Source organism: Erythrolamprus reginae, chromosome 2 (assembly GCF_031021105.1).
Source record: "Erythrolamprus reginae isolate rEryReg1 chromosome 2, rEryReg1.hap1, whole genome shotgun sequence".
Lineage (NCBI taxonomy): Eukaryota > Metazoa > Chordata > Lepidosauria > Squamata > Dipsadidae > Erythrolamprus > Erythrolamprus reginae.
The window spans coordinates 156,347,546-156,371,586 of record NC_091951.1 but is presented as its reverse complement, the minus strand read 5'-3'; the positions used below and the strand labels follow the sequence as shown (position 1 = coordinate 156,371,586).

The window sequence follows — 24,041 nt, the reverse complement described above, 5'->3', positions numbered from 1 at the left end:
ATCTAAAGGGAGACAGCTTTGCAAGAGGGCAGCTTATATACACAAGAAAGATGGAATTGCAGGAAGAAGCTTTAAATCCAGTAGTTTGATGAAACAGCAATACAATGCAAACTAAAGCTGAATTTTTAATTTCCTGCCAAACATTCCTAGTAAAGGGAAAGGGGAGAAGACAGCAAGACTTGCTCCAAAACAGATTTTATGATACCATAAATACATTTACTTTGGCATAAACATTGTAGGATTACAAGTCCTCTAACAAATGAATCATCTTCAACAGGAAGGGGGGGAAAACAATGAAATTGGGAAGCAATAATGCCTATGATGATGTTCGTCTATCGTGTTCGAAGAGGACTTTGACATCTATTGGGTTATGGACTGTACGTGATGTGTCCACAGATGGCTGGTGAGGCCTATACGGCCACAAAATGTTCTGCCACATGTTGGGCAGACATGTGTGGACACTATTGTCACAGCATTTGCAGCTCTGGCTTTGCGGAGTGCTCGCTTCTCTTCTGCTATGAATATTCTTCTGGCCTCAGATGTCTGGCAGCCCTGGTGGATCAGCATGCCTATATATTACCAGCCAATGCAGTAAGCCAAGAACACAAGCAGCCTAGGAAGTATGGTATAATTTTAAAAAGACCCTGATTAACCCCAAATCAGCAATAACACTGATTCCCCCCCCCCCCCTGATCAATTGGGTAAAGCAAATTGAACCCTGAAATGCCAGTGTTATTTGTTGATCACTATCTTTGTCCCAAAGGCCTAGCCCTAGCCTCTTACCTTGTGCCGTAAAAGGCTCCTAATACCAACAAAGTGAAATATAAAAACTGCACAATCAACCTAAACGTTAATTTCAGAAAGCAGCAATTCCACGGGCTTGTTCCATGATCTCAGGTGTGCCTGAGAAGTTGAGCATATATGACAACACATGAAATTGGGTCAAAGTCTGAGTCAACTCAAGGAAAAGCTTGTGTTGGTTTATTTGTTTAATTAATTTCCACAGGACCCACCTCACCTAAGTGAGAGGTTTATATAACCACAAATGAACTGGTGTGGACTAAGCCTTTCTTTTAAGTCTTTGGAGAGGGAAGGGAAACAAATGCAGTCCTTAAGACTCGACACTTTCTTAATCTTCCTCATAACATCATAAAACAATCTTTGAGGTTTGAGGCGCCTTACCAAGAAAAAGCAGCTTCGAGCTGCCTTGGACTTTAATGCCAATCATTTTTTAATAATAAATTTTATTAATTTTAATAACAACAGACACCTACTACACAAAAGACACTTCACAGTTTATAATGCCTATAAATTTAAATAATACATAATGAATAAATAAACTAGGTAACATCAGTGCTAGTAAGGAAGGCTGTTTGCAATCAATTTATATTCTGCCAATTTGCTCATCTACCTTGCCTGCTTCCACTCATCTCTTCTTCGCTGTGGAGAAATGTACAGAAGTGGTAACCCAAATTGCTCCTGTGAGAGGCAATAGCATTTAGACTTATATACTGCTTCACAGTGCTTTACAGCCCTTTCTAAGCAGTTTACAGAGTCAGCCTATTGCCCCCAACAATTTAGGTGTTCATTTTACCCACCTCGGAAGGATGGAAGACTTTAATGCAAATCATCTGTTTAGGGGTTTGACTGGAATGGGTAGGCAAAGTTGGTTCTTCTATTACTTGCGGACTTCAACTCCCAGAATTCCTGAGCCAATCATGCTAGCGCAGGAATTCTGGGAGTTGAAGTTCACATGTCAGAGAAGAGCCAACTTTGCCTACCCCTGAACTAGATGACCTGCGAAGATCCCTCCCAACTCTGTTCATCTGTAAAATCTCGGGAATTTCAAGTCCCTCTTATGAAAGAGAAGCCCGGGCGTGAACCTGGGCAGCCCCTGGAAACACCTGACACACACACCCCTCCTGCAAGCTGTGTGCACCGTTGGCTTCCCGGTTGCTCTTTTAAGCTCTCCCTCCTCCTCCGTCGCTCTCGACGTTGCCCGTTTAAGGCCGCCTCGGTGGGTGTGCGGAACGGAGGCTGGACTTGCCGCATCCGAAAGACGGAGGGAGGAACAGGAGGGGTCGGCCAAAGCCAGTCTTTGCCGGCAGGATGGAGGAGAAACGCGTGTCCCGTTGGTACTTCGGGGGCCTGGCCTCTTGCGGAGCGGCGTGCTGCACGCACCCGCTGGATTTACTCAAGGTGCGTCCGGGCAAAGGAGGGAAGCGGCCGAGGAAGACGCTTTTCTTAACTCGGCCGCTTGTTTATCCTTGCAGCCTGCCGTAGGGTTAAGTAACTAAGATCTTCCCGGCAGTTACTTCCTTGATCAGTTCAGGGGCCGGGAAGCCTGGTAGGGGCAAATGCGTTGTGTGGCCGGAGGAAGTTCCTCAGCTGGTTGCCATGGCTGCAATGGTTGCCCATAGTTGCCATTTTGGCGCCCTTTAACCCCTAGGAAGCGCTACCTGCCAATAAAGTCGAATATTTGTAGCCCGGGGTTTTATTGAGGGAGCCCTGAGCTTGCTTGTTTTTGTTGGCAGACTTTTCTTTACTTGTATGCTAATAGTTATGGATGAGTGATAGGTTGAATGTTTTAATAATTGGGGATTTTTGTTTGTGGGTAAGTTTTTTTTATTTTTCTCCACAACAGTGCAATATCATATACCTTCAATCTTCAATACGATACAATGAATTTACATTTATATTCGGTATTTATCATCCAGCAATATGCTGCCTCCTTTGGTTTTATCGCCTGGAAAACTTTCATATAAACTTTTATGCTCCCCGAGCTTGCTTGTTTTTCTTGGCAGGCATGTCATTACTTGTATGCTAATAGTTATGGATGAATGATGGATGAATGTTTTAATAATTGGGGTTTTAAACTTTGTGTTTTTGTTTTTATTTCTGTAGGCCGTCCTGAGTCCATTAGGAGAAGGGCGGCCTATAAATTTAAATAATAAATAATAAACTAGGTAACATCATCAGTGCTAGTAAGGAAGGCTGTTTGCAGTCAGTTTATATTCTGCTGACTTGCTTGTCTGCGTGGCCTGCTTCCATTCATCTCTTTGCTGTGGAGAAATGTACAGAAATGGTAACCCAATTGCTCCTGCAAGAGGCAATAGCAATAGCAATAGCATTTAGACTTACAACCTGCTTCACAATGCTTTACATCCCTCTCTAAGAGGTTTACAGAGAGTAAGCATATTGCCCCCAACAATCTGGGTCCTCATTTTACCGACTTTGGAAGGATGGAAGGCTGAGTCACCTTTGAGCCTGGTGAGATTCGATCTGTCAAACAGCTGGCAGCCAGTAATCAGCAGAAGTAGCCTGCAATACTGCACTCTAACCACTGCGCCACCACGGCTCACAATGACAAGGTGAGCCGGACTAGTCCCAGGGGCTGTGGTACGATGCTGGGGCTGCTTTCTATTTGGCTATACAAACTTTTCTTGTAAGTCTAGTACAGCGGTGAAATCTACTTGTTTTCCCTACTGGTTCAGAAGCGTGCACATTGCGCGTGCTTTTGCTCCACACATGTGCCACCATCAAGCGTACTTTTACACCCTCTGCACATGGGCAGAAGGCTTTGGGCATGCACAGAGGGTAAAAAACAAAATGGCGACATCCGGGCGGGTGGCTGAAGCCTTGTGCTGCTACCACTACCAGTTCTACGAACCACTGGTGGCTGCCACTACTGGTATGCCCGAACTGGCTGAACCAGTAGCAGTTCACCCCTGATCTAATCTAACAACTCTCAGGCAGTTGAAGCAATAAAGTATTGCCCAATTTAATCACTATTAAAGCATTGTGAGAAGTAGAAAAGCTGCACAAATATTAAAGAGGCCTGGAACACATTTCGTTGCCTTCTTTACTTGAATTTGACTTTGCGATAACTTGAAGCCACTTTCAAATTCCTCGCTAAGGTTTCTTGACCAAGATTTCCACTACTAGGTCGTTGACTGAGGACTTCTGAAAGAACTTTTCAACTTTTCTGATCTAATTAATGTACAAAAATATTTCTTCACAAAATGACTGCAGCTGAGCCCAAAAATTCAACCTTTCTATCCACAGTTATGAAGTGAATTACTACAGTTGTTAAGTTATAAACATGGTTGTTAAGTGAATCTGACTTCCCCATGGACTTTGTTTGTCAGAAGATTGCAAAAGGGGATCACATAACACTGCAATTGTCAAAAATATGAGCCAGTTGCTCAAATTTTGATCACTTAATCACAGGAATGCTGCCACAGTTTTAAGTGTAAAAAAATCATCAATTTCTTTTTTCAGTGCCTTTGTAATTTCAAACAGTCACTGACAGAACTGTCTTAAATCAAGGACTGTGCTTGCAATAGGTTTGATATACCTTTGGGATACTTATCAAGGTCAACCCATAGAAAAGAATAGAGATGGCATAAATTGATCAAGCTGCTCAATCTGTTAAAGGCAATTTGCTTTGGAACAGGTGCTTTGAGGGCTTTGCAGTTTCCATTTCCAGCCTCCAGAGCGTTTCCAGTTCAAACCTGTTTCATAAACTCATTGATGCTTTCCTCTTCTCAAACATTTGGCACACTTAAATGTGGTCTAAGTGGGGGAAAGTTTCCATTTGCTTGTCATTGCCTGGCTGTTGGCACCTTCAAGTCAGCACAAAGGTGCCTACTCCTGCAGAATTCCTGCATGTGTGCCCTCTGTGTTCCTGACCTGCTGGCTAGCTGCTTGAGGAGCAAATTCCAATTTCATGCTTTACAATAGATCTTTGAACTATAATTAAAAGATTGGTACAATACTCATCTTAAGTTGGAGCTAATTTTTCATTTTCCTCTCTGGACAGCAGATACGTCTGTAGCTTCATCTAATATATGTTCTCATTACAGGCTACAGTACTTCAAGACATTGATTAGTTAAAGAGGATGTACTGGATATTACTCTTAATTGATGAACTGCATTGATAGAAATCTCAAGTGGTTGTATCCAAGTGCTTCTTCCATTGGGCTTCTGTCCTTAGGACTCCTCTTATACTGGATGGAATGGAAGAACGTTTGTGCTGCTAGACTGAGGGTGTTTGTCTTTTCTCCTACCCTATTCCATATATTCACCTCCTTGTCTTGTTTGGCTTTCCTCCCCTTACAGCAAGGGTCCCCAAAACCCTGGTCCCCAGTCCACTACTGGTCTGCGGCCTGTTTGAAACCAGGCCACAGGAGAGATTAGCCAGGCACATGCATAAGCAAGCATGCTGGCTCAGGAATTCTGGGAGTTGAAGTTCACATGTCAGAGAAGAGCTCTGCTCCCGCACATGGAGTTGTGTATGTGCGTGCAAAGCACACACACACTGCGGATCCACCAAGAAAAGTTGGAACCACTGTTCTGCAGAAGGAACAGTAAACAGCAAACTAAACAATGCTACTATGTTGTTTGATTAACTTTGGGCGCCTTTCACCTAGAAATTCGATGTGGTTGTATTATTATTAACTCAAGTTGCCCCATAGCAGCACAGAATAGAATAGTCATCTGGGAGCAACTTTTAAGTTGGCTTTTCATGCTGCAGAACTGGATAGCTTAACAAGTTCTCAGTGTTGTGGAGTTCTGTGCAAACGTTGGGGTCTTTTGCCCTGGCTGAGAGACGTGTTGTTTGCTTTTCGCTATTAAAACATCCAAAGTTAACTGCTAATTAGATACGCAGTGAGGAATGCAGGACAGAGCTCTGTCAGAAGAAGAAGAAAAAGAAGAAGCAAGATGAAATTGGAATGGTTGTGGCTGAGAACTAGAACTTGCTGCTTCTGTCTAGATCAGGCATGTCTAACCCACAAGATGCATGCACTCCTGGACAGCTAGTAATATGGCCCCAAGAGATGGTAAACCTTTAACACTATTATATGATTTAGATACATTAGCTATAGTATACAGTATATTTTAAATGCAGCCCAAGACAATTCCATCTCACTCAGTGCTGTCCAGACAACACAAAAAGTTGGACATCCATGGGATTGATATTTCTAACTTGAGCAGTTAACAAACCCTGTTAGAGAGGAAGGGAAGGACTCCAAATGTTTTTATCATAAATTTCTAGATCAACAGTATTACCGGTATTATTTCTTATGTGAAGGCTGAAAAGACCATTCATAGCTACTGGGAATCTTTTGTCTTTAGGTCCAGGACAAAATGTCCTCTTTCATCACGAGCCAGTGGAATCCAATCTTGTTAATCCTTTGAGTACAAGGTTCAAAGTGAATGTTAATATGAGCTTGTGGGACCTTGTGATAGAGGGATAGAGGCAATCTTATGGGCTTCTTTCACTGGGACGTTTCAGGGCCGCCTTATTTGGCTGGGGATGTCCCTCAGCAAATGAGATAGAAAAAATGTCAACTTGACCTATCTGCCACTTCTGCTTAGGTCCATCTGCAAACTCAGCAGGAAGTGAAGATGCGCATGACAGGGATGGCGCTACGTGTGATTCGCAACGATGGTTTTCTAGCTCTCTACAATGGGCTCAGTGCCTCGCTTTGCCGACAAGTGAGTGTTTGGCTGCTGCTAAGATGGCTCACCTCATCATCTGCCATCCTGCTCATTTTCTCAGCTTCTTGCTTTCATCATTGGCAATGAGAATTCTGCAAATTCTGTCCAGCATTCTCTCCTAAAAATCCATGTTGAGCATTCTGATGACATTCAAGTTACCAACCATTTATGAATTTTATGCACGCTCTGAAACTGTAGAAGTGTAAAATACCAATGATGAAAATAGAATAGTGTTGACTATTTATGGCAATAATGGTAGATCAGGCAATATGGAAATTTCTGAAATAAACTTGTATGTTTTTGGAATTTAGTAGAATATGTGCAAAGCAGATGGGAATAAATTTGGAGCTGCATCAATTAATTATTTCCATAATATTTTGACAGTGACAGCTTTTTCCTTCTGCACCTTAAGATCTTGGTTGTTTTTTTCACATACTACATAAATATACTGCAGAGACTGATTCTGCAGCCTAAGTCAGTCATTCTGTAGTATGCCAGTTGTAATGCTGCCGTTTGTGATTTTCATCATTAAGCAGGATCTGAGGGAAAAGAGTAGGTTCACTTGCAGTCAGACGTGCCATATATTTTTACAAGCATGACAAACTTAGCCAGGGCAACTTTTTTTTAACAATAATAATAAAAAACAGCAGGCAAAACTTTGACTTCATTTTGTTCATCTTTTGGTAGAGTATAATAAGGATGTTAAGACCCAGACGTAGAACAGGCATGTCACACTTGCTTAATAAACTTAGTTTGCTTATTTTTCTATTTACAAATAGCTAAATGTCATTGCTGCCCATTTTGGGCACTGTAATTAGGAGGAATCGGCATAGGTAAAGGAGGAGGGGAAAGAACATGCATGTGGCCTGCGAACAATGACTATTTGTGATTCTGATGACCAGTTGTCGCAAAGGTGCTTTCTTTTTCAAGAGTCAACTGGACTTTCTTTCTTTGACGATATTTTGCTCCTCTTCCGATATTTTAAAAGAAACAACAAAGTCCAGTTAACTCTTGAAAAAGAAAGCATCTTTGGGACAACCATGACCTGGATGACTCAGAATCTCCATAGATTGATGAGCAGTTGCTGCTGCTTCTTGTGACTCTTTTCTGCTTCTTCAGATGACGTACTCTCTCACCCGCTTTGCCATCTATGAGACGGTGCGAGACAGCCTGAGACAGGGTGCCCAGGGGCCAATGCCCTTCTATCAGAAGGTGCTGCTAGGTGCAGTAGGAGGTGAGCTGAGGCCTGGCAAGTACAGAAAGAAGGGTGAAGGGATGTCAGGGCTGGGCAGTCGTTTTTCATCTGCTGTCCTTTGGTTGCAGGATTTACCGGTGGATTCGTGGGGACCCCAGCTGACATGGTGAATGTCAGGTCAGTTTTTCTTTCTTTCTTCTCCCCAGTACTCAATGGATTAATCCTTAGAAGGATCCTGAATTTGTGGAGAGGAGAGAAGGATTTTATTTTGCCAAGAGCAAGGCTACAATTTGGTGAAATCTGCACTTTTAGCATATAGCAATAGCAATAGCACTTAGACTTATATACCGCTTCACAGTGCTTTACAGCCCTCTCTAAGCAATTTACAGAGAGTAAGCATATTGCCCCCAACAATCTGGGTCCTCATTTTACCAAGGATGGAAGGCTGAGTCCACCTTGAGCCTACTGAGATTTGATCTGCCAAACTGCTGGCAGCCAGTGATCAGCCGAAGTAGCTTTGCAGTACTGCACTCTTAACCACTGTACCACTGAGGATATTCTGGTGCAAGGCTGTCAAACTTGTGGCCTGTGAGCCAGATGCGTCATGGGCTGTCCATGCCCCACGTGGGGGAAAGGTCGTGATACGTCATGTGATGATACTGTGATGATGCGGGTTTGACACCCCTGTTCTAGTGTCTCTACTTCTTAATGCTGTTTGGAGCAAACAAAGTTATATTTGGCAGGGTGCTTGAAGAGAGAGAGGTTTCCTCCTCCCACACCCATCTCAATACTCCTGTCATGTTCTTTTCCAGGATGCAGAATGATATTAAGCAGCCAACACATCTGCGACGCAAGTGAGTATCAGGGCTGTAGTTCGATGCAAAAAGTGAACAAATATGGGAAGGCAAAGAAGAGGATTTGGGGAAGGAAGGGGTATGAAGCCTGTCTCTGTTCAAAAAACCCCTCTTGAATATACATGAGAGAGGGAAAATTGATCTTCAAGTCTAAGATCTCTTTTAAATTGGTGGCAATCGCACCACAGATGCCTAAGTCCCATCTGTCAGAGCTGTCAGACAGAAAATGGGATTAAAAGTCTTTGAGGGTAGCCAGCTGGGGTAGTGAGTGCCTCTCAGAATTACATGAATATTGATGAAAGCTGTTGATTACTTCTTCCTGTTTTCCAGCTACTCCCATGCCTTGGATGGCCTGTATCGGGTGTTTCGTGAAGGTCAGAATTCAATCAGTGTACAGCCGAAATATATTGTGACTCAAGGACAGGGGTGTCAAACTTGTGACCAATGGGCCAAACACATCACATGTTGGCCATGCCCATCTCTGGTTTAGCAAAGGGGGGAAAAGTTCTGATATGTCACATGATGATGCGAGTTTGATACCCCTGCTCTAAGAAACCCTTGTTGACTTTTGCTTACTTGAAGGGGAAAAGAATTCCCTGAGCAGAACACTCTAGAATAGAACTTGTGGGCAACTAGTGGCCTCCCGGGAGGGCTATATTATGACTCTTGTTGGTCCTTCGTACTTTTGTCTTTGTCCTTTTCTCTAAAATAGAGATAGGGAACTATAGCCTTTTATGACTTGCTGACTTCAACTCCCAGAATTCCTGAGTCACCCATACTGTTGTATATACTCTTGATCAGTTGAAGGATGATGAAGATATTGAGGATTCAGATTCAGATAGTGTTTATGAAGTAGTGGGGGGCCCGGGGTTACAAGTAGTAGAACAGGTGGGAGGCCAGCCACAGGATGGGGCTATGAGTTCAGGATCTAGTGAGGGAGAATCAGACGCGCACTGGGTTAATCCTAAATTCAGAAGGGTCCAGAAACGTAGAGAGCAAAGGTCTGGAAGAAGATATTAAGGAGAGGAATGGGTTAAATATTGTAGTGAGGTATTTGGCACGTCAGGGGGCTAGTGGAGAAGAAGGGTGGAGTTTCAACATTGCTGAAAGGAAATATGGAGGTGTTTTCACCACACTAAAGCCAAGTATTTTGTATTGTATTTAGTCAGTGCTGCTGTCTTTTTTAAAGCTATGTAGTTAGGAAATAAATCTTGTCTCAGTGAAACAGGAAAACAAATGTGAGAAATGCAGCTAAGAGAGAGATAATGAACCGAGTGATGTCTGGAATGTGTTGAAAATATAGGAGAGCAAAGAAATAAACAGAGTTGCTTTATTCATGAAATGATGCATTTAATGAGAGTTATTTGTAATTACTAAACTTCTACCAGAAACCAGAACACATACTGGCTCAGGAACTCTGGGAATCGAAGTCCACAATTCATAAAGGCCATAGTTCCCCAGCTCTGCTCTAGAAAAATAATGTAGATAGTCGTCACTCTGATAATTGGAACAAGCAACTCTGACGCTAAGTGATTGTAAAGCATGATATCATCTGACTAAGTAAAGGTAAACACTTGCTGCTTGCTGTTGTTAAGCGAATCCTACATGTTTGTTAAGCATGACACCCTGTGATCTCCATCTGAGACCCCCTGCCAGTTTTCCCACTGACTTTGCTTATTGGAAGTCAGCAGTGAAGGTCAAAAATGGTGATCACCTGATCACAGGACATGGTGACTGTTGTAACTGCAAACTGGTTGCCAAGGATCTGAATCATGATCATGTGACTGTGGGGCTGCTGCGATGGCCACAACAATGAGGAATGGTTATACAGTGTTCCCTTGATTTTCGCGGGTTCGAACTTCGCGAATAGCCTATACCACGGTTTTTCAAAAAATATTAATTAAAAAATACTTTGTGGTTTTTTCCCTATACCACGGTTTTTCCCATCCGATGATGTCATACTTCATCGCCAAAGTAATAACTTTTGCAAATAAATAACAAAAAAAATAATTATTCTTAATAAGTAATTATGTTTATAAATATCAGGATCACAAAGTGCCTTATTCAATGGTGAGTACCAGTAATAATGGTGTGTAAATGGTTGTTAAGGGAATGGGAAATGGTAATTTAGGGGTTTAAAGTGTTAAGGGAAGGCTTGTGATACTGTCCATAGCCAAAAATGGTATATTTACTTCCGCATCCCTACTTCACGGAAATTCGACTTTCGCGGGCGGTCTCGGAACGCATTCCCCGCGGAAATCGAGGGAACACTATAAGTATCCTTGGTCAACTCCATCAGGTAATTGCTGAACGGTTGTTAAAGAAGGAAGGATTACATATTTAGTGTGATTTTTCCAATATTTTCTGGATTTTTCTTTACTTTTCTGATGATTTAATATAACAAACGTGAGAATTAAATTTTCTTGGTAGCATTTAATATATGATTAAGATATTAATTTGCATTCTATGTATATTTTATTTGTATTTTATGTGTTTGTACAACGTATATCTTCAAGAGTGAAAGAGGAGATGTGAAATTTCTACTTCACTTTTATTCTTTCTGTGGTAAAAAATATTTTTTGTGAGTCTTAGGTACTGTGCCTCTTGTGCCTAATGGGTAAGCAGGTCCACTGACTACAATTTTCAGTAATCCAGCCAGTGGAGGTGGGTGCAGGAGCCCAGTATGTGGTTGTCGTGGTTGCCACATCCTGATGGTCTCATATCTTTTCTATTTTCAATTGGAGGTTGATCCATAGGGATCAGTGATGCTTCTAGTTATGTAGGTTGTCCTCAAATTACAACCACAATGGTGTCCCAGATTTCTTTTTTTTCTTTTTAAGTTTATTTACACAAACAAACATTACAAACATTGGACACTTTGTGACCATCCTGTTTTTGTCATTATATAATATTTTCATAACAATGACTACCATTATTATTCAATGTACGTTACTTTTGGGTCTTACATATGCATCCCTCGTATACAAACCTTCTTTTAATTACTCTTTTCCAATTCTTACTTTCAACTTTTTTGACTGTTTTGTCTTTCTATCCATTGATAAAATTTATCCCATATTGCACAGTGTTCCATTTCTCCTTTTTCTTTCATTTCCAGAATTAATCTATCCATTTCTGCACATGTCAATATTTTTTCTGTTATTTCTTCTGTTGGTGGAGGTTTTTTTTAATTTTTCCAATATTCTGCGTATATCAGTCTTACTACAGTTGTTGTGTGTAGAATTAGATATAACTCTCCTTTCGTTTCTATGTTCCTACCTACAACGGCATCCCCAAATTTCTGTTGTTAAGCAAGACAGTTGCAAGACAGCAAGACAGTTGCTAATTGTGTTTAGCCATAGGTTTTACAACCTATTTTGCTACAGTTGTTGAGTGAATCTCTGCAGCTGTTAATCATGTCATTAAACAAATCTGGCTCCTCTCCCCCCCCCCCCTCCTACCCCACCCCTTGGCTTTGTTACAAATGGTGATCACAGGACCCTGGGACAGTACAACCATTATAAATATATGCTAGTTGCCAAGCAGCCAAGTTTTGATGCTACGATGGTCATGAGCTTGAAAACTGATCACAAATCAATTTCTTCAGTGCCGTCGTCACTTCAAATAGTCACTAAACAAATGGTTATAAGTTGAGGACTACCTGAATAGGCAGAAGACAGCATAAACTATCATATTTTTGGAGTATAAGACACACCATTTTCCCCTCTAAAAGAGGCTGAAAATTTGGGTGAATCTTATTCTCCAAATGTAGCTTTTTTGATGGTTTTCCCCCCCAGCCCTAATGAGGTGCCAATGGTCTTCCCTTTTCTTCTGGGTTTGCAGGTTTGTTTTCATAGTTATTCCCTCCAAAAAAGGTTTTGGCTTGCAGGATTTTTTTTATTCCTATTCCCTCGGAATAAGTTTTTTTTCTAGCCCTAAGTCTTTGAAGGCTTGTTTTCATTGCTATTCTTTCAGAAATTTTTTCCCCCCAGTCCTAACCAGGAGATAAAATAATGCACAGAAGCTGACCAGACTAAGGACACTAGCCAGATGAATACCGGATAGGTAGATTTCTTTCCCCCTACTTTCTTCCCCAAAACAAAGGTGCATCTTGTACTCTGGTACATCTTATACTGTACTCCAAAAAATGCTTCTTGAGGCAGAGGCTTTTGAAGAGTGTCCCCTCAGCCTTCTCCTTGCCAGGTACAGAAGGTAAAAATCAAAGCCCTCCTTAAGATCCAGATTGGGGTTCTTGAGAACTGAATCTTTCTCCAAACACCTTCCAGGTGTTTGATTTATCGCCTGCGTAGTCCTAGATGGCAGCTGGTGTCCCATCCAAATCTCACTTTGAAGCCAGAAGTGAGAGTAGCTTGTTTTGCTCATGGATATTAATTCTCAGTTGGAGTGCAATGAACGTGAAATTTGTCAGGGTTATTTTTGAAATTGAACTTGTTGGCAGAACATATAAAAGGCTCTTGTATTAGTCTGTGCTATGGTTAGAATTCACATGCAGGCGTTTAATAGGATCTTCTCTTGAGCTTCCTCAGCAGATGTACTTGTTTGTCTCTTTCATTGTGGTGACATACATTGAGCTATCTTTCTTTTCGAACACAGCTGTCTAACCTTTTTATAGCCGTAGTATCCAGTCTGCGATGTGTGTTGCTCATTGGTTTATTCTGCTCTCCCAAATGTTTTGGTGAATATACTCCGCCATTCTTTTTCCTTGGGAGTAATCGAAGATACCTATTCTTGAGTGAGGTCTGGTGGGGGAAGAGTTGCATCTGCACAGGATAAGCAGAAAACACTGTTAAAATAGAATCCCTATTCTGTAAATTTCATGCTTTTGTCTTTGCAGAGGGTGTGAAGAAATTGTTCTCAGGAGGGACAATGGCATCCAGCAGAGGAGCCTTGGTTACCGTTGGACAGGTAGGAATCCAGAGTCAATGTTGCCTTTGATCCTCTTCTGAATATAAATTTCTTTCTTTCTTTCTTTCTTTCTTTCTTTCTTTCTTTCTTTCTTTCTTCCTTCCTTCCTTCCTTTTTCTTTCTTTCTTTCTATTTCTTTCGCTCTTTCTGTTTCTTTCTTTTCTATTTCTTTCTTTCTTTCTTTCTTTCTTTCATTCTTTCATTTTGATTTCTAGGGCACCCTTCTCCTGATACTCATGTGTTCATGTGTGGCACGTTGCCCAAAGTGGCACGTGAAGGCATGTTGCCGGACATACACGGCCTTGCCTGTTTATCTTCCACATTTCTGGCATGCATGCATGCACCATGATCAGCTGTCCTTCGTGTTCGAGGCAGTGCCAAAAAGCAGGGTGTGCATTCAGGCCAGCCAGCTGATTGTCTGCCGTTCATGCATGTTAGAACCTGGAAGTTCGGCTTTTACGGAGTGTGATTGCTCCACATATGCAACAGTGCTGAAAACTGGCCTGTGCATGTGCGCCGGCTAGCTGATCATTGGGCGCGCATGCATGCTAGAACCCGAAAGTTTGGGTTCTTTTCCAGAATGTGGTCCTGGCAAGCGTGTGCGCGCACGACGTTCTGCACAACCTGTTCAGCACTTGATGCTGAAAAGGTTCGCCATCACTGATCTAGGCCAAGGATGGACAAGTAGTCCTCAACTTACAACAGTTTATTTATAGTTACAACAGCAGCGAAAAAAGTGACTTATGACCATGTTCCACAGTTATGACTTTTGCAGCACCCCCATGATCATGTGATCAAAATTCAGATGTTTAACAACTGATTCATATTTATGATGATTGCAGTGTCCCAAGGTCATGGGATCTTCTGATGAGCAACTAATGTAACAGCTGCAGTGACTTATTTAACAACCGGGGCAAGAAAGGTCATAAAATGAGGCAAAGCTCATTTAACATATGTCTCATTTAACAGCAAATTTTGGGCTCAGTTGTGGTTGTAAGTCAAGGACTACCTGTACAAAAACTTCAATTGCATACAGTGCTGGGTGGTGGATCAGAACCCAGGGACAAACAGTCCTTGATATACAACCATTGCAGCATTGCTATGGTCACATGATCAAAATTTGGATGCACGACAACTTACTTAATGACGGGAGTAATGTCCCAAGGTCATGTTATTTACGTTTTGCCAGTTTCTGACAAGCAATCAGTGGGGATTCGCTTAACAACCACCTTACTAATTGAAAAATGGCAGTGATTCACTTAACATCTGTGGCAAGAAAGGTAATAAAATAGAGTAAAACTCATTTAACAACTGCCTTGCTTATGGACAGAAAATTGGGGGCTCAGTTTTGGTCATACATTGAGGACTACCTGCAAATACACATTCATAAATGTGAAGGGTATGCAGAATTCAAGGACTTGAAACAGAATATTTGAGGGAACCCCAGAATACCCTGGTCCCCTTCCACAGTGTACCAATCCAAGGGCAAGATCCCTTTTGCTCTCATAGTTAAGGCCCCAAGGCTAGAAACCAGAAAACTGCGAGTTCTAGTCCCACCTTAGTCATGAAAGTCGGTTGAGTGACTTTGGGCCAATCCTGCTCTCTCAGCCCAATCAAGGGTGGTTGTTATGGGGAAAATAGGATGAGGCAGGAGTTTGCTCATCAGTTTGCATTATTTATAAAAAATGATAAAAGTGATATAAATATTGGTGGTTTCCGGAAAGAAATTTCCTGGGAGTTGTTCAAGGTATTCTGAATATGGTATTAGATCTGGGGCACTTTGAAAATGGCATTGATTCAGGAAGCTATGGAGTTGCCTTCAGAATAGCTCACTTGATAAGGGCTGAATATTCCACAGTTTTCCTGCTGCCTGCGTCCAAACCGTTCAGATGTACATAGCAATAAGCAATAGCCCTTAGACTTACATACCGCTTCACAGTGCTTTACAGCCCTCTCTAAGCAGTCAGAATATTGCCCCCAACAACTTGGGTTCTCATTTTACCCACCTCGGAAGGATGCAAGGGTGTGTTAACCTTGAGACTGGTGAGACTGGAACTGTCGAACTGCAGGCAATTGTCAATCAGCAGAAGTAGCCTGCATTCTAACCACTGCGCCATCTTACTCTGTACTCATTCTACACACCTATCTTACTCTGTACTCATTCTACACATCTATTTGGACCGGGGGTCACTGCTCACACTCACTCATGCCCTCATCACCTCGAGGCACGGCTACTGTAATGCTCTCTACATGGGGCTACCTTTGAAAAGTGTTCAGAAACTTCAGATCGTGCAGAATGCAGCTGCGAGAGCAATCATGGACTTCCACAAAAATGCCCATGTTACACCAACACTCCGCAGTCTGCATTGGTTGCCGGTCACAATTCAAAGGGTTGGTTATGACCTATAAAGCCCTTCATGGCACCGGACCAGATTATCTCAGAGACCGCCTTCTGCTGCACAAATCCCAGCGACCAGTTAGGTCCTACAGAGTGGGCCTTCTCCGGGTCCCGTCAACTAAACAATGTCGTTTGGCGGGACCCAGGGGAAGAGCCTTCTCTGTGGTGGCCCCGGCCCTCTGGAAGCAACTTGCCCCAGAGATTAGAATTGCCCCAACCCTCCTGGCCTTTCGTAAGCTTCTTAAAACCCACATTTGCCGTCAGGCATGGGGGAACTGAGATATTCTTTCCCCCTAGGCCTTTACAATTTATGCATGGTATGTTTGTATGTATGTTTGTTTTTATATTAAGGGTTTTTTAGTTGTTTTAGTATGGGATTGTTACATGCTGTTTTTTTATCACTGTTGTTAGCCGCCCTGAGTCTATGGAGAGGGGCGGCATACAAATGCAATAAATAAATAAATAAATAAATAATAAATTCATGTGTTCCTTACAAACTTTTGCCTCTTTCCTACAACAGTCTTGACTACACTAAGATTGAAGTGGGGGAGGGATGAAATTTACATCAGCTTTCTTGGTGCAACTGCTGCAGTTGGGGTTAAAAGTTAAAGCCCTTCACCTTCCCCCTTTGGCCTTACCATGGTTATAGCGGGAGCCAGAGTGTGACTAGAATACACATTAGGAGAAAGGTTACCCATATTTTTAAAAGTATGTTCTACTAGTTTTTCTCATCATTCCTATCACCCATTTCCTCCCATGTTGACTGTATGACTGTAACTTGTTGCGTATATCCTAAGATTTTTATTAATATTGCTTCTTCATTGCTTATTTGACCCCTATGACAATCATTAAGTGTTATATCACATGATTCTTGACAAATGTATATTTTATTTTATGTACGTTGAGAGCATATGCACCAAGACAAATTCCTTGTGTGTCCAATCACACTTGGCCAATAAAAATTCTATTCTATTCTATTCTATTCTTGATCAGGGGCACTACTCACAGTCACTCATGCCTTGGTCACCTCTTGATTAGACTACCGCAATATGCTCTACCTGGGGCTGTTCTTGAAGAGCATTTGGAAAATTCAGCCGGGCAAAATGCAGAGCTGATAACAGCTATGTATGTCTCTGGTAGTACAAACATCACTCCTCTGCTTCATGAACTGCATTGGTTACCAGTGTGATGCCAGGTGCTGGGCTGAACTTTTAAAGCCCTTCATGGCATGGGACCAGATTAACTGAGAATCACCACTTCCCTATTTCATCTGCCTATCTAATTAGATCCAGCAGAGAGGGCATGTTATAATTTGGTTGCCCCCAAACTTTTGTGCACCAGGGATGGTTCTATACAGAGAGGTTTCTCCACAGACTGGAGGGGGCCTAGTTTCACATGCTGCCTGCACCCTGCCGATGAGGCTTTATTATTATTATTATTATTATTATTATTATTATTATTATTATTAATTGGATTTGTATGCCGCCCCTCTCCGTAGACTCGGGGTGGCTAACAACAATGATAAAAAACAACATGTAACAATCCAATACTAAAACAACTAAAAAACCCTTATTATAACACCAAACATACCATGCATAAATTGTAATGCCTAGGGGGAAGGAATATCTCAGTTCCCCCATGCCTGACGGCAGAGGTGGGTTTTAAGGAGCTTACGAAAGGCGAGGAGGGTGGGGGCAATTCTAATCTCTGGGGGCAGCTGGTTCCAGAGGGCCAGGGCCGCCACAGAAAAGGCTTTTCCCCTGGGTCCCACCAAACGACATTGTTTAGTTGACGGGACTCGGAGAAGGCCAACTCTGTGGGACCTAACTGGTCGCTGGGATTCGTGCGGCAGAAGGCGGTCCTGGAGATAATCTTTGCTTTGCTTATTTGTGCAGCCCAGTTTCTGGGGTTGAGGATAGATGAATGTGAGAAAAAACACTCAGATATCTCAACAGGAAACCACTTGAACAATAAACATGAGCTTTTTATTCTTTTGAAAAAGGGCAGTGGAAGGAGAGTTCTCCGACCACAGCAACATTTTGAACTCAATAGACTGCGTAAATACATTTTCAGGTTTACAGGTGAAAAACATTTTTACTCCTCCCATTTATTGTTCACTCATTTTACGTAATGCTTTTGGCGCCTTACACAGGTGACTTCCAGCATAGAAATTCCCTAGAATGTCACATCATTTCTGACATCTGCATACTTCCTTTTTCTAATGTCAGCATGTCTCTATCTCACGCTCTCTCTTCCTGTCAGCATTACAATCTGGGAACAGAGAAGCAGAAAGAAAGCTGACATGCAAGAATCATATCTTGAGTATACCTCATACAACATGGCTGCACTTTACCTTACAAGAATAAGTTTCTATTTCTCAAATGGAACTATTGAGGTGGCTCCACTTTTTTAAATAACTCTTCATCTACTGTTCTTCGTATTAGCTTTTATACTTTTTAATGTATTTAATGTATGATCCATAGTGGCACAGTGATTAGAATGCAGTACTGTAGGGCTCACTACAGGAGTTTGATTCTGAACAGCTCAAGGTTGACTCAGCCTTCCATCCTTCCGAGGTCGGTAAAATGAGGACCCAGATTGTTGGGGGCAATACACTGACTCTGTAAATGGCTCAGAGGGGCTGTTAAGCACTGTGAAGCCATATATAAGTATAAATATAAGTTGTGTACAAGTCTGAGTGTCATTGCTATTAATTAACTGTTTTTAACTTTGTTGTTTATGAGATGGGTGGCCATATATAACTTGGTTTAACTGATCAATAAAACACTCGATATTTCTGTTCTCCTTGTGGGTTTTAAATTGGCAGCTGGTCAGTCGTTACGGAAATTCTGTAGCCACCTTTGATCAAGCAAAGCTCTGTCTTAGATTCTTATATTGTATAGAAGTTCTTATTATATTCTGAGGGAATGGTATTCCATGGTATCCAGAAATGAGTAACCAGGTGACTTTGGCTTTCCTACTTAGGATAATTAAGTATTTTAAGCTTCTTTCCTCTCTATTCTTCTCTATTTCTCATCCAAGAGGACAAAATTTAACCGACTTGTAATTCCTTGTATACTGTCTGTGTTTATGGGACTGCCCCCCCAAAAAAGGAGACAGGAGAAGGTTACAGAAGGAGGACGATTATCTTTTGAGGAGGATATGGAGTACTTCTTTTCTGTGGGGAATTATCTCTGCATGATGGCATCACCCTGGGGAAATTGTGAGGCCACAACAGGGTTAGGGAATGTAACCTCAACAGCCCAGGCACACATTGGTGTGGTGTTTAGATGTTTAACAACTGCAGACCTCTGGCACCTTTGTTTTTATGGTAGTCCCAGCGAGATCCATTAAGGCGGGGCTGGTCAAGCTCCCATCCTGAGGGCTGGATGTATCACACGGCCATGCCCAATTTAGCAAAGAGGGAAAAGGTCCCCATGCATTAAGGGCTCCAAACTATAAACCCATAAACTCCTAAATGGAGGTGCTTGAACTCCTAACAGGTGCTTGATGTCCTCATTCTGTCTGATCCATTGGGGTTTAGCAGAAGTTTGAGCCCATCTGCTTCGTTTCCAAATCTATTCACAAACAGCCTTATTGTTTCCCTGTTTCTTTGCAGCTCGCTTGCTATGACCAGGCAAAGCAGTTGGTTCTTGGGACCGGTGTGCTCGCTGACAATATTTTTACTCATTTCCTGGCCAGTTTTATTGCCGTATGTATATATCCGTGTTAGTGCAAAGTCAACCAGGGTGTGTATTTGTGTGCCTTTAAAAGAATTTTTGCTACTTATGCTAACATTCAAGGCTTTCTCTGCCAGTTCCTTGGAAAGGTGGAGTACGGCCTATGTCACAGAGCGGCCAAGGCTGGATTGCTACATATATCCAGTTTTTTCCTAAATGTTCTGTGCACCTTGTTCCTGCATTTTAATTTTAAGAGGGAAATGTCTGCTGATTAAGAAAAATCACATTGTAAGGTTAAAGTGATAGATGAGTATCAGCACACAGGTGGTGGCTCACTAAGGCAAATAAAACACAGAAGCATTTGGCATTGCTATCCCATCCCCCACCCCCTTATCTGATGCTTTGAAAAGCTCTAAAGCAGGGTTTATTCAAACTTGGCAATTTGAAAACATGTAGACTTCAACTCCCAAATTTCCTTGTTGGCTGGGGAAATCTAGGAGTTGAAGTCCACGCATTGTCAAGTTGTCCAGTTTGAAAAACCCTACTCCATGGGGCAAGAAGGTTTCTGGTTCTTTTATAAAAGATCATGCAAAAATCCTAGGACCTCTAACTCAGGAGTCTCAAACTCAATTTACCCGGGGGCCGCTGGAAGTAGAGTCTGGGTAAGGCTGGGACGCATCAGGTTTTCCACAAGAAAAGCTCTTACAAAAACATTCCAATGTTATCAAATGTCTTTATTTTTTCATCTTATTTTGTGTTCAAAACTAAAAATAAATTAACAAATTCATAAGAAGAAATATATCAATCGGTAATAAATAAATAAAATGAAAATGATAATAATAATAAGGATGATGATGATGATGTATGGATCATCGACATCGCAATCCCAGGGGACAGCAGAATTGAGGAGAAGCAGCTAGAGAAATTAGTGAAATACGAAGATCTAAAAATCGAGCTGCAACGACTCTGGCATAAGCCAGTGAAAGTAGTCCCAGTGGTACTTGGCACGATGGGCGCAGTGCCAAAGGATCTCAGCGGACATTTGAAAACCATTGGAATTGACAAAATCTCCATCTGTCAATTGCAAAAGGCCGCTTTAGTGGGATCGGCACACATAATTCGCCGCTACATCACCCAGTCCTAGGTGCTTGGGAAGCGCCCGACTGGTGATGAAATACGAAATCCAGCATAGTGATCTCGTTTGCTGTATTGTATTGAAATAATAATAATAATAATAATAATAATAATAATAATAATAATAATAATACTACAGATATAGAAGACTGAAGAAACCACATTCAGCTCCACATACAACACTGAAAAGTGCCATTCATATCAACTTGGGCCGCGCTAACATTAAACTTTAATATTGAGGTGGGGGCCGCAAACTATTGGCCCGTGGGCCGCAAGTTTGAGACCCCTGCTCTAACGTGCTTGGGATGATGCGAGTTGTAGTTGAACACATCTGAAGGGGGTGAAGTCAGAGAAGACTTCTTTTCCATTTTCAGCCTGTCTAACTGATTGTTTTTTAGTTTCATGCAACTGGATGGCTGCGATGCTCTGCCTAAGTAAAAAGACTTTTCCTATTTCTAATGGGGCAGGAGATATGCAGTGCATTGTGCATACCCACTTAGCATACGATCATTTATATTGTTCCAGCTAGAGCCCAAGCCATTCTCCCCCATCCAATGTCTCAGATCAGTCTGAATCTGTTTTGTCGTCCTTTTTTCTGAACTGCAGGGAGGTTGTGCTACATTCCTGTGTCAGCCTTTGGATGTGCTGAAAACACGCCTTATGAATTCCCAAGGCGAATATCGGGTGAGTGGCCACGATTGCCAGCTTTCTGATTTGTTAGAGAGCAGGTGCTCACATTAAACGCCAGCAGCTAAGCATTGCTGTCTTTGCCACTTGGCATCACAGCCCTTGTGATTTCACCATTGTTCTGTTCTTGAATTTCATTAAAAAGCAAAGAAATGAAACCTGGTGAGGATCTGGGTGGGTTCTGGAGATGGAGTCAAATCAGCATGCGCTGAGTTCTTTCCGTTTTGTTTCAGGGTGTCATGCACTGTGCACTGGAGACGGCCAAGCTTGGACCATTGGCTTTTTATAAGGTAATACAGGAGAAGATGAAAGCCACAGTGAGTAATCATGGCATATAGACCAAACAGGAGCAGAAGGATTTACTTAGAACTTCTGATATCCCCGTGCCTTCCTGTCCTAGCAATTGCTGGCCTCCATGCTCTTTCTGTTTGACTGTTCACCTTCCTCAAAAAGTGCAAGGCGGCCTCCATCTTTTCTCTTCAAGGCTTAGCTATTGGTGGTAACTAGCCTGAGGCTAAGATCTCCCCTTAGTGGTTTAGGGCTACCCAGTTACAGACAAGACACGGGAGCAGAATATGCAACATGTACAGGGAATAGACAAAAAAATGGAATTACCTTGCAGTTCTTTTGTGGAATCCAGATTTGTGAAGCTCCCTTCGAACAGTTTTTGTGGAAACTGGATCCTGTATGTGTCTATTGAGCTCTGCAGCGATCCGCTCTAACAATTCGCTTTAGGGTCCGACGGTCTCTCTCAGACAACTTCGACTTTTGACCAGACCTGTGCTTGGCTGAGGACATTTTCCCTTCTCTTTCAAAAGCAGTCATAACAGAATTAAAAAAAACATTAAAATATGTCACGTTTTGATTGATTTGAACATGTTCAAACATGCCAAAAAGTCAAGTATTTCCATTTTTTGTCCACCCCCTGTACTTTGTCTTAGCAATGAGTCCTCCTGTGTCATATGCCTTTTGATTCCTGATTCTACCTTACTTCCTTATACCCATGTGTATTGGAGAAAGCCTTCTGAAACTCCACAGTGGACAAAAGCTGACCGTTTTTTCTCCCCTCTTTTCTTCTTCTAGGGCCTTGTTCCTGCCGGCATTCGCTTGGTCCCTCACACTGTGATCACCTTTATCTTCCTGGAGCAACTACGCAAATACTTTGGGATTAAAGTATTGACCTAAGGGAGAAGAGACCTGTTAGAGTTTTTTAAAAAAAGATGGGGAACAGACACGACAGAGTCCTAGAATCGCTGGGTGTCCCCTTCAGTGCCAGGGCATTGTCTGGCTTCTCACAAAAAGTCCCTGTTTGGCATCTGCTCTTGGCCAGCTCTTCAATATGGTTTGGTGCCTACTGGTGGAGTTGCCCACTAGGATTTTCAGTGACCAGACCTGAAGGTCTTTCTTCTCTGCCCATCAGCACCCAGGACCTTTTCAGCATTCCTCACCAGTCCCCAACCTCTCTGTTTCCTTGCCATAATAGCCAGCATTCCAACAACCATGTCTGATTTTTTTGGGTCTTACTAACATGCTTTCCTTTTGTGCTGTCAATAGGCATGTGCCTCATTGAGAAGTCCTTTCCCCAGCCCCCTTCATTGCTCTCCTAGTCTCATGTACAGCCATACCCTTCCCATCTGTGTGGGGATTCCTTTCTTCCCCAAGCGGAAGTGTGTTGGCTGGCCCTTATGCGATCTTTAATCACAAGTTTGTCACAAGTTAATCACAAATTAGGGGCTGGAAACGGGTTCTGGTGGCTGCCAAGGGCAGTTTATAGCAATATCAGGCAGGGAGGGACCTTGACATATTGAATTATTATTCAACAATGTGGACAGAACAATGTTTTTCTCACTCTGTCCTGCCTGCTCCCTTTCTCCTCCCTCAGTCTTCTTTTACTCTTAGAGCTGTAGTCCAAGGAACAAGTGGTCCTCTTTGTTTATTTCCTGGGATTGTGGCATTGGGTGAGGGATGTCTGTCCACACACCCCAGTCTGTAGCCAGTCTAATAGCACTCTTCTCCTTCAGTTGCCTCCTTAAGCTTGTTCAACCAAAGCCTTCGGAAACCAAAGGGCCTTATACTGATGCTGCCTTGGAAATGCCTATCTAAGAGGGAACAAGTTTCCTGAATGCATGTAGCTCTTCCCTCATCCTGTGAATGGGCAGTGCAGCTGCCCAATTAAATTCAGAGATGGGAGGTAAAACTGGAAAGGCCTTGTGAGGCCCTTGGAACAATTTTAAAAAATATAGCCTAGCAGATGGGCTCCTTATTGTCCCTATGGGATATGGGTTTCAGTGTCAAGTCAGAAAGCCACCATTTTTTTTAGAGAGAGTACAATATGTTTGTTTGTCGAGCTTTTATCCTGAGCCTTTTTGGTACCACTGAAAAAAAGCATCAAAGGCTGTGGAATCTTCCCAAATTGCCTTGTTCTTACTGTGACAGCATCCAAATCCTACTGTAACGTTGATGTATTCTTTGTTTGCCTGTCTCGGAACCTGTTTAATGAAACAATTTTGGGGCATCTATTGATTTTATCCTCCACCAACCTGTGGAAGGGCTGCTGGCCACATTCAGTTCGGGGGGCTGGGGGGGGAGGTGATTATTGCCAATTCCAAGAATCAAAGCCAGTGATCAGCACTTTAGGAATCATGAAAATAAAGTGATTGTGCAAA

At 42.3% G+C, this 24,041-nt stretch overlaps 1 protein-coding gene across 1 annotated transcript; it reads left to right on the top strand.

Moving 5' to 3' along the window:
• The first annotated feature begins 1,744 nt into the window (after positions 1 to 1,744).
• On the top strand, positions 1,745 to 24,041 carry SLC25A10 (solute carrier family 25 member 10). The gene is made up of 11 exons (XM_070740140.1): positions 1,745 to 2,199; positions 6,382 to 6,501; positions 7,624 to 7,738; positions 7,828 to 7,876; positions 8,512 to 8,553; positions 8,884 to 8,927; positions 13,406 to 13,476; positions 19,494 to 19,586; positions 21,295 to 21,372; positions 21,609 to 21,665; positions 22,459 to 24,041. Exons 1-11 carry the CDS (start codon positions 2,110 to 2,112, stop codon positions 22,558 to 22,560), a joined length of 861 nt encoding a protein of 286 aa, XP_070596241.1. The 5' UTR covers positions 1,745 to 2,109; the 3' UTR covers positions 22,561 to 24,041.